At 42.9% G+C, this 15,272-nt stretch overlaps 1 protein-coding gene across 1 annotated transcript; it reads right to left on the minus strand.

The window, feature by feature from the left end:
- Positions 1 to 457: 457 nt before the first annotated feature.
- Positions 458 to 14,275, minus strand: ftcd (formimidoyltransferase cyclodeaminase). The gene is made up of 15 exons (XM_083779668.1): positions 14,193 to 14,275; positions 12,458 to 12,531; positions 12,058 to 12,241; positions 9,799 to 9,927; positions 8,017 to 8,105; positions 7,695 to 7,874; positions 6,351 to 6,488; positions 5,617 to 5,748; positions 5,390 to 5,451; positions 5,137 to 5,266; positions 4,686 to 4,847; positions 3,501 to 3,544; positions 2,833 to 2,971; positions 2,511 to 2,606; positions 458 to 745 (listed from the first exon to the last, which is right to left on the minus strand). Exons 2-15 carry the CDS (start codon positions 12,509 to 12,511, stop codon positions 662 to 664), a joined length of 1,623 nt encoding a protein of 540 aa, XP_083635794.1. The 5' UTR covers positions 12,512 to 12,531; positions 14,193 to 14,275; the 3' UTR covers positions 458 to 661.
- Between the last annotated feature and the right edge of the window lie 997 nt (positions 14,276 to 15,272).

The following is a 15,272-nucleotide window of genomic DNA, read 5'->3' on the forward strand; positions in this document are numbered from 1 at the left end:
TGTCTGTGTGTCCCGCTGTTACACCACCCGCCCGCCACCAGAGGGCGCAGCTGTAGCACACACACACACACACACACACACACACAGGGCGCAGCTGTAGCACACACACACACACACACAACCACACACACACGAGCTGCGTTCGCTTCCCGCGTTTGCGCGTCTTACTTGTTGCATTTAGCGGGACAGGACAGTCCCAGCCCCCATTTGAAAAGGATATACCGTACGTCCGTCATGATACGGTTGCAAAAATGCATTTCATTTAGGCTTTAAAGAAGAATCACTAAACCAACCATTCACAAATTACATTTATTTGGTACCCAGTTTATGACTATGTTTGTCTTAGACTATTGTCTTAGTCTCGCGTAGCCAGACAATTATTCCACAATCTCCAAATGCTATATAGCCTAGAGTCTGGAACTACACCTCCCGAAATCCAAGTAAGGAAGCTGCCATTTACGTTCATGCAGCATGTAGGATAAATTTGCGCGACTTTAAAGACAAAACGGAAGTGGGGAGGAGGCTCCACTTCCGCTTTAAATTTGACTCATGATAGAGCTTCCATTGCTTCAGACTGTATGACGGAAGCATTTTGAAATTGCGAGAGGCTGGGAACGTAAGAATAATTTAGTCTTACATGATACATTTTCAACACATGCTGCTAGTTCCTCTTGTCAGCAGACTCCAGAACAGCGGCAGCACAGTCCTTGGCTTCCTGGAGCAGAGCTTGTATGCGCTCCTGTGTCTGTAGAACATAGAATAGTTACAGGTTGTTAGAATGCTGAACTCTTAAAGATGGAGTGCCGTGATTTTTGTACTGTTTTGTATGTGTCTATGGAGTTAACACACAGGCGTCAGGTGTGGTTAGACAATTTAAATATGTCTTCCCTGTGTATTTTTGGTTTCTTAAAAGGCCCAATCGAGGCCCAGGTCCAAAGGCCTGATCAAAATTACAGTGAAATAGTGACATCACAATATCATACCCTCCCCTAACCCCTCCCTCTTTATCATACAACAACATGCCCTGGGTACGGCTTCAGTTGAGGTGGCCAAATAAAAACAGCATTTTAACACTTTCTGTACACTTTTTTGAAGAAAAAAACAAGAAAAACAAAAGAAAACTAATCATACCTGATGAATGTGATGATCATGTTTTAGGGGGTGAAAAAAATCATGGCACTCCATCTTTAAGTCCCAATAAATGCACTAGCTGTTTTAATATAATTTGTAATATGCTGCTCAGTGTTAATGCACGTACTGCACTTTAAAGGATTCATGCTTATTCTTTTATTTATTGATGGTTATTTTATTGTACACTGTTGGTCCTGAGTGGGTTTAAGTGGATAGTACCCTGTGTTTAGAACACACCCGTGTGAGGGGCGCTCTTATCGTAAAATAGATACTACGTCTACACTATGACGTAACATTTTCCGTTCATTGTCAATGGGAATTTAATGTTTGTGTAGGACAAAGTTTGTGGACAGACACCAAAAGCTGGATATACAGTAGGAGGGGCTGAATTTGCTGGGGCAAATTGGAGTGAAACTTCTTACACGGTGCAAGTGCTACGATCCAGAATTGAACGCACCGTGACGTTTAACAAACGCAGTAGCTCAAGTAGGGGTGGTCAATATGGAAAAATATAATATAACAATATTAACAACTTTTTTCCAAGCAGTATCACGTTAAACGATATCACAATATTCTTTTCCGTCACCAGGATTTTCCAAACGGCGGTGAAAAGTTGACTCTATCCGGTCGAATGAAAATACCAAGGATTCCTCAGCGGACACGTCAGTGACTGTCATTAAAGGTATATTCAGTGATTTCACTCAAAAAACCTTAGGTTTCGTTTTTGGCTGTGGGACCCAAACTTTCGTCCAATCAGGATAGAGAGTCAAAAACGAAACCTAAGGTTTTTTGACCCCCAGGGGTTAACTGGGGACAGGGAGGAACTCCTTATATGGTCAGCACACTCTATAGTAGGGAGGAGTATCACAACAAAACAAAAAAATAAGTGATATTTGAATTAAGTGAAATCACTGAATATACCTTTAATGAACGGCTTCGACGCATAACAGTGACATCACTGTCCAATCCTTGGTATATCATTACCGTTCATGTGTGCTCAGCGAGCAGCAGCAGGGGAAGAATGGCAGGCAGCTGCAGCCTATTTTATCATGCTTGCGCTAATGAAACAAAACACTACATGGTGACGGTAGGCCTACAGCCAGGATTAGTATTATTAAGTATCAGAAGATTATGGTAAAGTAATGCGTCACTCTGCATGTTTAGCTAAAGTTTTCCCACAGTAATGTCTGAAAAAGACATAATCTTTCAAATACTATCATTGTTATTGCCAATACGTTTTTTACACTTGTACTAGAGTAAATTTAGAATTCTGGACTTTTACGTAACAGAGTCTATATCTTGCAGTATTGATACTTTTACTAAAGTAAACATTGTGAGTACTTATTTTTCCACCACTGAGTATTATGTGAGCTACTTACGGCCTTTTTGAATTGTTGGTCTGTGATGTCCTTCAGGTTGATGACAACGTTGTAATAAGCTCCAAACACCGCGGTCTCCAACGCTTTGGCTGCAACCTTCATGTTAATACGACACACACACACACACACACACACACACACACACACACACACACACACACACACACACACACAACTTTACATTACACACACTATGCATGCAGTAGACACTGTATACATGCAATACCCATATTGCACACACACACACACACACACACACACACACACACACACACACACACACACACACACACACACACAGTCTTTCTCTCTCTCTCTCTACCTGTGCGTCAGACATGCAGGCAGCGTTTCCAAGGAGAACCATTTCTCGGAGAGACGGCCAGAGGACGTTGACGGACTCAGCCAGAGACAGAGGAACTCCTACTGCCTGCTTTAAACCATCCTGCATGGCAGCATCTCTCCTGATGAGAGAGAGAGGGAGAGATAGAGAGAGAGAGAGAGAGAGAGAGAGAGAGAGAGAGAGAGAGAGTATAATCCAGTCTGGTTATTGTTTGACTCTACAAACCACAACCATTCTAATCAATCCGATGAATTGAATATTAAGGACCAAGCCATATTGTAGTGCTTTCATGGGTTTTAAATCCTCTTAGTTGTATTGAACTGTACTTTCCTGTACACCAGTTCTGCTAATAAAGTATTCAATCAATCAATATCACTGACTGTACAGGAATAACAAAACTTATACACACCAATAAACAAATGCTTTAATGTTTCAGAGCTCTCGTTAAGTGGTGTGTGCCACTTGCCAATTAAAACAAAAGGTGGGGATGTGAGTATACTCTGTCCTTCATTGATTTGACATTTGAGATTGATTGGGAGTGGATTTATAATAGCTAAGACAAAACACAAAGAAACACGCATAGTCTCACACACACGCACGCGCGCGTGCGCACGCCACGCACCACTCACGTCAAGTGTCAGTTGAGTTACCTTTTGATTTCCTCTGCCGTGGTTTTGGGCATTTTAAGTGCAGCCTGAAACATAAACATTATCAACTTTAAATAAATCATTAAATATATGACTGGAAATACATCCATCCTTGTCCCGATCCTTTAACACCTTAATGGTCGATTGTACAGTAGCTGATCTAGGATCAGATCCTTGGTCAATTACAGAGGTGGAAAGTAATGTACTCAAGTACTGTTCACTTTTTAGGCTTTTTTATTTTTTGAACCTCTGTCAGTGGTGCTCAACCTTTTTCATATCAAGGACCCCCAGAATTATCTGAATTTGGCCGCGGACCCCCATCTGAAAATATGTTGTTCCAGGGACTCCCAACAGAAGCAAAGATTTTAGTTAAAAATGTTCACTGTGACAGAATAGATTTGCACACATTTTCAAGTAAAAAAAAAAACAGATCTACAAGCTCATAGCGCGGCACTCGGTGCCGTGCTATGAGCTTGTAGACCTGCTATTTTTCAATAGCTAAACTAAAGTATAACATCATGCTTAAAACACCAAACGGGGTTCCCTTCCCGTCCTGAATGGGCGTAAACCTTTTCCACCACTGCTGCTCACTCTTGGTCGATTGTATATTTGTATTGTTGCTCATCCTTGTACGCTGAGTCCTTCCTTACTATTTGTCGATTGTAATACACTTTTGCTATACTCTTTATTTTAACCCAATAAGACCTGAGACCAGATTCTACCAAAGGTCTTCTAAATCATGACAGTTTTCTGAAAAACCTATGTTTCTATGTCAGCTGGTTCTCAAAGTTTTTCATGTCAAGGACCCCAGAATGACATGAATTTGGCCGCAGACCCCCCCCCCAACCCCCCCATCTCAAGATATTTTGTTCCAGGGACCCCCCAGAAGCAAAGATTTGAGTTAAAAGCATACGCTGTGAACGTATATATTCTACTTCAGTGATGCTTGCAGAACTCGACTACGTCTCCTTCCTGACCGCATCACTGTCGTGGCAATAATCACGTTAAGCCACACCCTCTCGTGTAATATTGCTTAATTCATAGATTTGCGCCACATCTTCAACAGCTGAAGTTTAGAATAATGGATAAAGTGGTTAAAAGCTATGAGGTGACACAGACGCGTCCTCAGGTCTAAACGGATAAATGTTCTCCCCTCCTCTCCCTTTCCCCCTTCTCCACGTCTCTCACCATATAGCCGTTGAAGGCATTAGAGTCGGTATCTATCAGGTCCAGAAATGTCTTCATGTTCTGGTGAAACGGAGGAATGAGTCTCCTCATCACAGGGTCCAGGTTCTCAAACTGCCTCCTGCCATACGTCATCTGGCCCACCATGGCGCCTAGAGCCGCTCCCTGAACGTGCACACACGTGCACACACACACACACACACACACACACACACAGAACGATAGCCTATATGAGCGAGCACACGTCTGCATACCGTCGGCATAGCTGTCAGGCAGAAACCTTATGTCTCCATACTTCAACTTTTTTATGAGAGCGACGACATGTTAACTGCTGTGTAAATATGTGCAGACACCAAGTCCCACCCCAAGTACATTTGCTGTCAAAAACAACATAGCAGACAGACAGGCAGACCTATAGAGACAGACAGACAGGCAGGCAGACAGACAGTGTTACCATGGCAGCGATAGCAGCAGAGACAGAGCCCCCCCCAGGGGCGGCTGTCCTCGCACCGACACCGTGGACGAACCGCGACACCGACTGACTGACCAGCCGGCTGTCCCCCTGTCCCGCCGCCACCATGTACCTTAAGGGACACGCAGACAGACAGACAGCGTCATTATTAAGAGAGGTTTGTATTAGAGACAGAATGGGAGCTCAGTATTTCATTAGAGGGGTTTGTACAATACATATATACAACAGAACTCACTCTATGATCCTCTCCTTGGGGTTGAAAGGACCGAGAGAGTCCAGGCCAAGTTTACTGATGACCTGGAGGTAGGGAGAGAGAGAGACAGACAGACAGACAGACAGACAGACAGACAAAATAATGTGTAAACAATCCACCCATCCACCACCCCACCCATCCATCCATCCACCCACCCATCCACCCACCCATCCACCCATCCATCCATCCACCCATCCATCCTAACTGACCAGTCTAACTTTATGCTCGTCCTCTATGATGAACAGGTTATCAGTGTCCATGTAATACTGTGCTGTGTCCAGGACAGCCTTCAGGGGAATCAAACCCACCACCTGTGATCCAACCACCGGCAGGTTCAGCTCCTGAACAAACATTAAACAACATTATTATACTTAGAAGATAGATAGAAAAGCAGTACATAATTCTATATACTATATATACAATTGTGTTGTGTGTGTAGATATACATGCAGGAGTTGACACTATAGTTGCCTGTCGGGCAAGTACAGGTCATGTTCTACTTGTCCTCAAGGTCATGGCCAACATTTGAATTACCGTTCATTTTAACTTATTTTTTACTTTCTAATTGTATGCTTGAAAGGTTTCCTTTCCCAGTTGAAAATTATGTTTAGTCACAGCAATACAATCAAGTCATGTAAATAAATACTATAAAATGGAAAGGAGAGGTTGCACTTCTTCATACCCTGAAGAAAGCAACTCGTTTGTCGAAACGTTGGTAGGCTAAATGAAAAGTCTTTTGGCATCGGGACTACGAGTTGTGCGTCCTCTCCTTTCCATTTTATAGTTTATCCCTCGTGGTCAGCACCTCCCTACTCTTGGTGTGCGCTCCTACCCTCTTTGTTTGCGATGTAAATAAATACTAGCATTTTATTTTAACAATAAGAACATAATCTACCACTGCTCTATAAGGTCACTGCTGCCTGACCCCATGCATGACCCCTGACCTCGGCCTGTCGGCACACTTCCTGGTAGACAGTGTGCAGCGGGGTGACCTCATAGTCCAGGATGTTGGTCGACACCTGAGCCAGGTTAGACTCCTCCAAGTACCACCCCATTCCCTGGACCTTCTGCAGGAGGCCTGGCTGTAGAGACACACGCACACATGCACACACGCACGCACGCACGCACGCACGCACGCACGCACGCGAAAACAACACTGTAAGGCATAACCAATTTTCAGTACTTAAGCTTCTATACTCCAGAGGCAAATAATGTACTTTTTACTTACTACAATTATTTGAAAACCTTAGTTACTTTTATAAATTTGGAATGGGACATTCTGCATAATGAGTGCTTTTACTTTCAGTACCTAAGTATATTTCAGTACTTCTGTACTTTTACTCAAGTCAATTTTGAATACCGGACATTTACTGCGTATTGGTACTTTTACTTACTAATATTTCCAAATAGTAGACCTGTCACAAATAGTCCCATGGTTTCTTTTAAACGCCCGGGGTCTGACACCATTTAGCGTATTAAACACCCCGTCCAAATAAAATCCTGGCTATTATTTGCAGTTTCTTCAACTGCCTGGTTCCTTTTAACCCATTTTGGGCGGGAACCCCTTTTGGTGTTTTAAGCATTATGCTATACTTTAGCTATTGAACAATAGCAGATCTACAAGCTCATAGTGTGGCACAGAGTCCCGCGCTATGAGCTTGTAGGTCTGCTATTTTTTTATCGTGAAAATGTAGTGCAAATCTTTGAATATATATTCTTTCAGACCCACTTTCAGAACAACATATTTTCAGATGGGGCACCTCCCAACAAATACGGTCACGTATTTGAAAGCATATACGGTGAAACAACTGATAAAATGGCCGGCGATCGGATAAAAATGTTTTTTTTTTTTTTTAGATATTTTTTTGCGGCTTACGCCTTTTATTGATTTTTGAAGGGACAGACAGTAGGCTGACAGGAAACGGGAGAGAGATGGGGGGATGACATGCAGTAAAGGCCGTGTCGGGTCCGGGAGTCGAACCCGCGGCACACTGCGACTGGATTACCAGTCCGGTGCCCAGACCGTTACGCTACGGCCTGGGCCAAAATGGTTGTTTATTGAACAATACAGAAGATACAGGCATAGGCTATACTTAAACCCGCCTGAGCAGAACTGTAACATCTGTGGCCCTGGGGTGCAAGCACTTTATATTTGAAAACAGAACGTCTACGTATAGACGTTGTAACGTTGTAAACAGATAAAGAGCGTAAAACAGGGTGAAGTTGACCGTCACGACCACGACAGTGGTGTTTCAGCCGGGCTATATAGTTGTGAGCATGTACAGTACCTGGTCCTTCCCTCTGCCCTGCTCCCTGATGTCCAGGGCGATGCGGTGCGCCTGCTCCTTGGTGCTGATCACGTTCACGTTGTACGCCACCAGGAACTTACGGCCCCCCGTCACGGTGGCCCCCCACGACGGGACAAAGGAGGCGGGGCCATAGTCGGGAGCCCACTCCTCGCGCTTCAACTGGGGTGACCAATAGAAGGCATCCGAATGTTGAAACATCAATGTGAACTCATCGTTAATCATCAATCAGTGTCAATGTGTACAATACGGTATGTGTATGTGTGCGTGCGCGTGCATGTGTGTGTGTGCGCCCACTGCCTACCTTGTCAGGTAGAGCTTCATACTCCCCAGCTCTGACAGATGGGAGGTTTCTTCTATTCGGAGTTCTGGCTGCTTCTCCATACAGATACACTGTAAACAATCAATATGTACATGCAATACACATACACTGTAATTCATTCATATTTGTATCATCTATTTGTACATACTAGACTGGCTGTAGAGCACTGCGTGAGTTGGTAACGATGGGAGTTGGAGATCCAATCCATGCCCCGCCTGGCTATGCAATACCCGTGTCAAAGTACCCGTTACCACCCATATGTCAATGTCCCTTTAATGCCCATATATGGAGATTTCTGTATCGGTCTCTCTGTGTCCCTTTATTCCTATATATGGAGTTGTGTGTCCGGCATGCCCAAATATGGGTTAGGAACCTGTTGTGACCACAAGGCCTAACGTGTAGGGTTTGAACCCACAACCTTCCGCATGAAAGGCATGCTCTAACCGCATTCCGCTACACGGTAAATAAATCATGTGAAAAGGACATATTGAGCGCTGGCATTTCTTCATTTTATCATGTATCATAATGGAGCCTTGCACCTAGAAGGATTGCTCCTCTAACCTGGAGTGTTACTGGTTGTCTGCTTCGGCAGTATATTCTCTTCTTCTATGATCTGTATCTGCCTTTGACTACTAGATGGAAGTAATGCATTGTTTTTAGCTCTTTTCTTTGGCTATGTTGACCATAACAACAAAAGTAGGACGTGAGTAGATGTGAGTTTTGATTAACCCATTTAGACCTGAGCTCGATTCTACAAATGTCTTCTAAATCCTGACGGTTTCCTGAAAAACCCATGTTTCTGTGTCAGTCGTTCTCAAACACTTTCATGTCAAGGACCCCCACAAATATATACAGTAATTGGCCGCCGACCCCCAACTGAAAATATGTTGTTCCTGCAGGGACTCCACCAGAAGCAAAGATATGAATTTAAAAACGTTTGCTGTGAAAGAATATATATTCAAAGATTTGTGCCACATTTTCACGTTTTTTCCCCCCAGAAATAGCAGACCTACAAGCTCGTAGCGCGGCACACACGCGCTATGAGCTTGTAGATTTTGCAATAGCTAAAGTATAACATAATGCTTTAAACACCAAAAGGGGTTCCCGTTCTAAAGAAAAACGTGTTATACAACGTTGTTATCCAACGCTGAATGCCCATCCATGTGATATATTTACATGATTGTTGAATTGTAAACTCCTCTCACTGTAGTAACACATTACAGTGTTCTCATATAAATCAGTAAATCACTGATAGCTTGAGAGCCTGAGAGCTTATAGGTTGCCAACCATGGATATGAATAGCACAGTGGTTCTCAAAGTCCGGTTAATCCCCAGTGGTCCTTCCCTTGAGCGGGTCCCCAGCCAAATGATTGATTTATTAGCATGTATTGCTTTTATACATCAGATGTATAGATCTAACCTATGTGTAAGCAGTCTAAGCTAGGATATGCAGCATGTCTGCTAACCCCAGTCTCGTCTAACCCATACATGGATTCCAATTGAAAAAATAGCAAAAAAAGCAGATCTAGAAGCTCAACTGCGACGTGTTTTGAGCTCGTAGTTCTGCTATTTTTGCTACTTTTGTGTGGCATAGAAATTAATTACGAAAAAGGTACAAATACGGAGATAAGAAGAGGCTTCTGCCCAACAGTAACAATATGCAATTTGGCCACCTGGAGTGAGTGTGGAAATACAGTATAGTGGCCCTCTCCATCAGCAACGTTGCCCAGCCCTGGTCTAACCAGTGTGTGTAAGCAGCCTAACCTGGGATGTGCAGCATGTCTGCCAGTCTCTGAGCAAAGCTGTTGGCACAGGACACACAGTCCTCCATCGTCACGTTTTGGACGGGGATGAAGGGACAGACGTCCATCGCTCCGGTACGAGGGTGTTCACCTGAAACGATACAAAAACATGAAATAATTGTAATAACAAACAACAATGAATGGGATAGTCTTCACCAACAATACAAATATCATAATGAGTAATAGAATAATGTTCACCTGCAACACAATCCAAACATCTATATACTGCATCTATAAATGCACAGAATCTCTGTCAGTGAGTGTGTTTGCGTGTGCCTGTCCGCCCCGCATATGTCGAGAAACATACGACCGATCGACTTTTACAATAACCACTAGAATATTGTTCACTTAACAGAATACCAACCTATCAAACAACAAGTCACAATTTTATGGAGCTGTCACTGCAATATAATAATCTTGTCAAATATCACCTTGTGCACGAGGATGCTTACACGAAAGTGCCGGTCCCGGTCCACGGGAGAATAAACTAGAGTGGACATCTTGAAAGATTTCAAGATTTCCACTCCAGTCAAATGTCTCCCTAACATTCACATTGTCCAGTACTTTGAGATTAAATATTGCGATGTCATGATCAGCATATTGAAACAGGCATTACAGGCATCGATACATTCCTACCAACCATCAGCTCACTTCCTGTCATGAATGTTGACCGTCTGACTGATGTTTAGGTAAAACTAAAGGCAATCTATAGTTGTTCTGTTAAAAATATTGATTTTGAATTGATATATGCTCGTCTTTCAGCTGATGGTTAAAGTATGTGATGTTTAGGTATCTGTGACCCCATGGCCTCTGACCTCTGACATCACCTGTCCAAAACGGCATCCATTTTGATTGGTCACTTGAAAGGTGATAATGGTCAATGAAAGCAGGGCAAAGGTTTCATGTAAACAGACACACATGCAGTTCAGGGTTCAACAATGTCAACCGACATTCACACACAGTCCACACTGGTTACTGCCCAGTACCACTGTCTTGTACTGTTGGTCACTAGGAGCTGACCATGCAGTACCACTGTCTTGTACTGTTGGTCACTGGGAGCTGACCAGTACTACTGTCTTGTACTCACTGGGAGCTGACCAGTAGGCCTACCACTGTCTTGTACTGTTGGTCACTGGGAGCTGACCAGTACCACTGTCTTGTACTCACTGGGAGCTGACCAGTAGGCCTACCACTGTCTTGTACTGTTGCTCATTGGGAGCTGACCAGTACCACTGTCTTGTACTCACTGGGAGCTGACCAGTAGGCCTACCACTGTCTTGTACTGTTGGTCACTGGGAGCTGACCAGTACCACTGTCTTGTACTCACTGGGAGCTGACCAGTAGGCCTACCACTGTCTTGTACTGTTGCTCATTGGGAGCTGCCCAGTACCACTGTCTTGTACTGTTGGTCACTGGGAGCTGACCATGCAGTACCACTGTATTGTACTGTTGGTCACTGGGAGCTGACCAGTACCACTGTCTTGTACTGTTGGTCACTGGGATCTGACCAGTACCACTGTATTGTACTGTTGGTCACTGGGATCTGACCAGTACCACTGTCTTGTAATAACTGGGAGCTGACCAGTAGGCCTACCACTGTCTTGTACTGTTGGTCACTGGGAGCTGACCAGTACCACTGTCTTCTACTCACTGGGAGCTGACCAGTACAACTACAGTGTTCCACGGATCAATTATTCATGTGTAAAATGTATTTTGTGCCATAGACAATACAAACATACATTGTACACACAGAAAACAAAAATGCTGTTAGTAGTCATGGTAGATAAGCAGAGACATCCTATGTTGAGATGTTTGTTCAAAAGACCTATACTTGTGGGCAAAACAATATTTCTGAGCCTGTCGTCCTGATGGCATGAGGTGGAACTGGTTGTAAAGAAGCACCCAGGTACAACCAGGTGCTTATTTGTTCGGTATTTGAGCCATGGACCACCATTTGATGAGATTTAGCCTCTCTTGGGTCTGAGAGGATACTAGGATTTTGTCCACAATTCCATGCTGTATAGAATGTGGTACAATAAGGAGAGACAACAGGCGTTGATCTGCATTCTCTAATTGTGTAGACTTCTTGCACATTAAGTAATGCAGATGTTTAACAACAATTTAACTCTCGAGAGCGTATATAAAAATCACATTTCTGTCTGAATGAAGCATTCGATCAACCAATCAAGCTCGGCTATAGATGCACGAGTGCTTTGCCCACCTGAATGTTTGGCCATATCGATGAGAGGGAACGCAGCGCTGGCTGCGCGGAGCGCTCCCTCCACCACGGCCTCGGGGGAACCAACGAAGGTGTAGACCGTCCGGTTGGTGGACGAACCGGGGTCGACGTCCAATAGACTGCAGCCGTCCGTCCCCGAAATAGCCTCCGCAATGGCATCTATCACCTGGAACAGAAGGACACGGAATAGAGAAACGTAGAGGGACACACCATCGAGACAGATAGCGGAACACGGAGGATCATATAGAGAAGCATATAGGAACCGAAACGGGAAACAAAGGAACACAGGACAACATACTGTACATATGTATTGAACTTTATATTATTATTAAATACAAATACAAGTGCAAAAAGGTCATCATTTAAGCATTCAATTCCTCACCTCTTTGTTTCGTCCTTCCGAGAAGTTAGGAACACACTCCACCAGCTTAGCCATTATTCAACAGCACTGCAGTTCTTCTGCCAAGAGAGAGACAGATCAGTTCAATCAGTAAAGATAGATCACAGCAGTGTCCACTGCCCTCACACACTTTGCTCCCCCTGTCAAAAACAAACCGTGTGTGCGCGACGCGCGCATGTGTGTGTGTGTGTGTGTGTGTGTGTGTGTGTGTGTGTGTGTGTTAATCATTTACAGGAGGTACACAGGTACTCATTCTGTCCTGTCCTGATCATTCGTACATACAGAGATGAACGGGTGGCTCTCCACCAATGGTGGAAAGTACTGTACTGACAAGTACCGTATTTATTACTAGAATATGTCTACATTGCAGTATTGATACTTTTACTAACACAGCATAACCAGTCAAATACTTGTGGTTACCGGGAGCCGTCCAGTTTATGGAACATGTAGTGGAGACTGCTAGATGTCTATATAAACTGGATACTAACCGCTATTTTATAATAGCCAAGGTATAAAATAAATGGTTAAGTGGTTACAATCTAAAATGACACAGATGCTTTCCCGGTCTTGATGGGCTAATATGAACTTGAATATGTAGTATAGAATGTCACCCATAATATCACATGGAATTTATCCCGGAGCAATAATTGCAATGGGTGCTGGAGACTGTTGTCATTATGAACTCTGATATGTAATGTAGTACAGTATGTACTCTGGTTGTTGTTCCAATATTCAGTTGCATTGTATTCTATATGTGAGGCTTTTGAAGTCGGGGCCACAGACCACACATGGTGTTTATACAGAGGAGGTGTATTTCTCTGGACCAATGAATTTGGAGGAACAGTTATCTATTCACAGACATTCTGACTTGGTTAGGTATGCTCTTAAACACTGTTTGACTTGGCACCATCTCTGTGCATGGAGAACCATTATGTACAGTCTCCACTGAGTCTTACATGGATGGAAGTGAAGTGACATAGGTGGTTGAAGTCGAAGACATTGATGTATTGCAGTGGTTCTCAACCTGTGGGTCGGTCCCGACACAGATGACAGTGGACCCAGATGACGGTGGTCCCAGATGACAGTGGTCCCAGATGACAGTGAAGCGTCAATTTAGGACTTTTAAGACCTTTTTAATTAAAAAAAGGCCAATACTACATCAAAAGTAATCTACAAAATATCCTATAAAAACTGGCCAAACATTGGCCAAATTGTCAAATGATTTATAAATGTGAAAATAGCCAATCTACAAGCTCACAATCAATGTAGATCTGCTATTTTCACAATATGCATCTGTGGAACCGAGTCAAACAAAATGTTATGCCAAAACCCCTACAATTCCAAGTGCTTACAATGTGTAATGTTTGTATTGTCTATAGCAACACATGTTAATGTGTGAAATGAAATATGACATTAACCAATTTGGCTGGCCAGTTAAACTTTGTGAAACCTTTTAAAGATATTTTTAGATTTTTGTATTATTCATAGCAAAGCTTAGCTATACAATTAATCTTCAGAGGGGGAGTAGCAGCTCAACCTCAATATAACATGGGAACAACATCATTGTTTATCAATGAGCCGGGTGTTTCATTCTATCCCGACAATAGGAGAAACGGAGCAAAGGTAACGCTATTTGAGAAGCGTATACTGTTGTAGGCCTACCGACACAGAGGACATCTTCTGCAAGTTCTGCAGTTTGTTGAACTTCTCCAGCCACTCCCCACCAGTACGTTCTCCTTTCCTATCCTGTCCTGGAAGCGAAGCAGGCTCTAAGGAGAGATGCAAATAAGGCCGTCAAGCTAGTCCACAACTCTTCCAGGAAGCCCAGCAGGCCGCTCAGTCCTGCTGATGAAGCTGGACAAGACACGGCCCTGTGGAGGAATGCTGTTGTCCAGGCGACGGTTGGTGCTGGGCAGTGCATGCAGCCAGTGGTGTAAAGTAGTACCTATAAGTACATGTACTATGTAAAATAGTAAAAATAGCAGATCTACAAGCTCACAATGCATCGCAATGCGAGGCATACAAATGATAAAAGATAAATGTGCAATAATAATACAACTAGAAAATTCGCAATTTAAAAAAATTGCAGAGTGTGGTTGCCGCAGTGGCTTACATATGCCCCTCCCACTAATATTGCCAGCCAACTAGAAAGCAGTTCCTGTAGAAACTGCGTGGGCTCGCGTAAAATGCTTTGTATAAAGTTATTGCCGTGTCAAGTTTGAAACTCGGGGACCGGAGTAATGGTGTTACCATTGGTGGTCTAAATCCACAATCAAAATTTCGGGACTAGCATATTGTAAACAAAAGTAGAAAATGCATTAAAGCTGAAGTAAAAGTTTAAAAAAAAGTATGAAAATTTGTAAAAACTATGGTTTAAGCATAAATAACTGCATAAAGCGGAATAAAGTATGTGGAAGTTGTAGAAGTGTTTTTAAAAGTTTTTCTTTGAATGTAAAAAAAAATAAAAAATAAAAAATAAAAATTGAAGTTTCTTCTTTTTAAGTAAAAAAAAATAATGTATTTTTAAGTTTTCATTTTTTTTCATTTTTTTCATTTTTTTCATTTTTTTCATTTTTTTCATTTTTTTCATTTTTCTTTATTTAAAAAAAAAAAATCATTTTTTTCATTTTTTTTCATTTATAAAAAAAAAAAAAAAAAAAAAAAAAAACGTGCGCACGTGCGTGCGTGCGTGCGTGCGTGCGTGCGCTTGCGAGAGCTGTGTAAAGGCCAGCCAATAGGAAAACAGGGTGTGTGTGTGCGTGCGTGCGTGCGTGCAAACCTACGTGCAGTGCAGACC

This window comes from Protomyctophum parallelum (assembly GCF_964188405.1).
Source record: "Protomyctophum parallelum genome assembly, chromosome: 13".
Taxonomy (NCBI): Eukaryota; Metazoa; Chordata; class Actinopteri; order Myctophiformes; family Myctophidae; genus Protomyctophum; species Protomyctophum parallelum.

Excerpts from the sequence above, each read along its gene's own strand:
- ftcd (XM_083779668.1), bottom strand. The coding sequence starts at position 12,511 with ATGGCTAAGCTGGTGGAGTGTGTTCCTAACTTCTCGGAAGGACGAAAC. Across the intron at positions 5,749-6,350 it reads AAGTGTGCCGACAGGCCGAG|GAGCTGAACCTGCCGGTGGT; the intron begins GTCAGGGGTCAT and ends ATGTTTGTTCAG. Across the intron at positions 3,545-4,685 it reads ATGCCTTCAACGGCTATATG|GCTGCACTTAAAATGCCCAA; the intron begins GTGAGAGACGTG and ends TTTATGTTTCAG.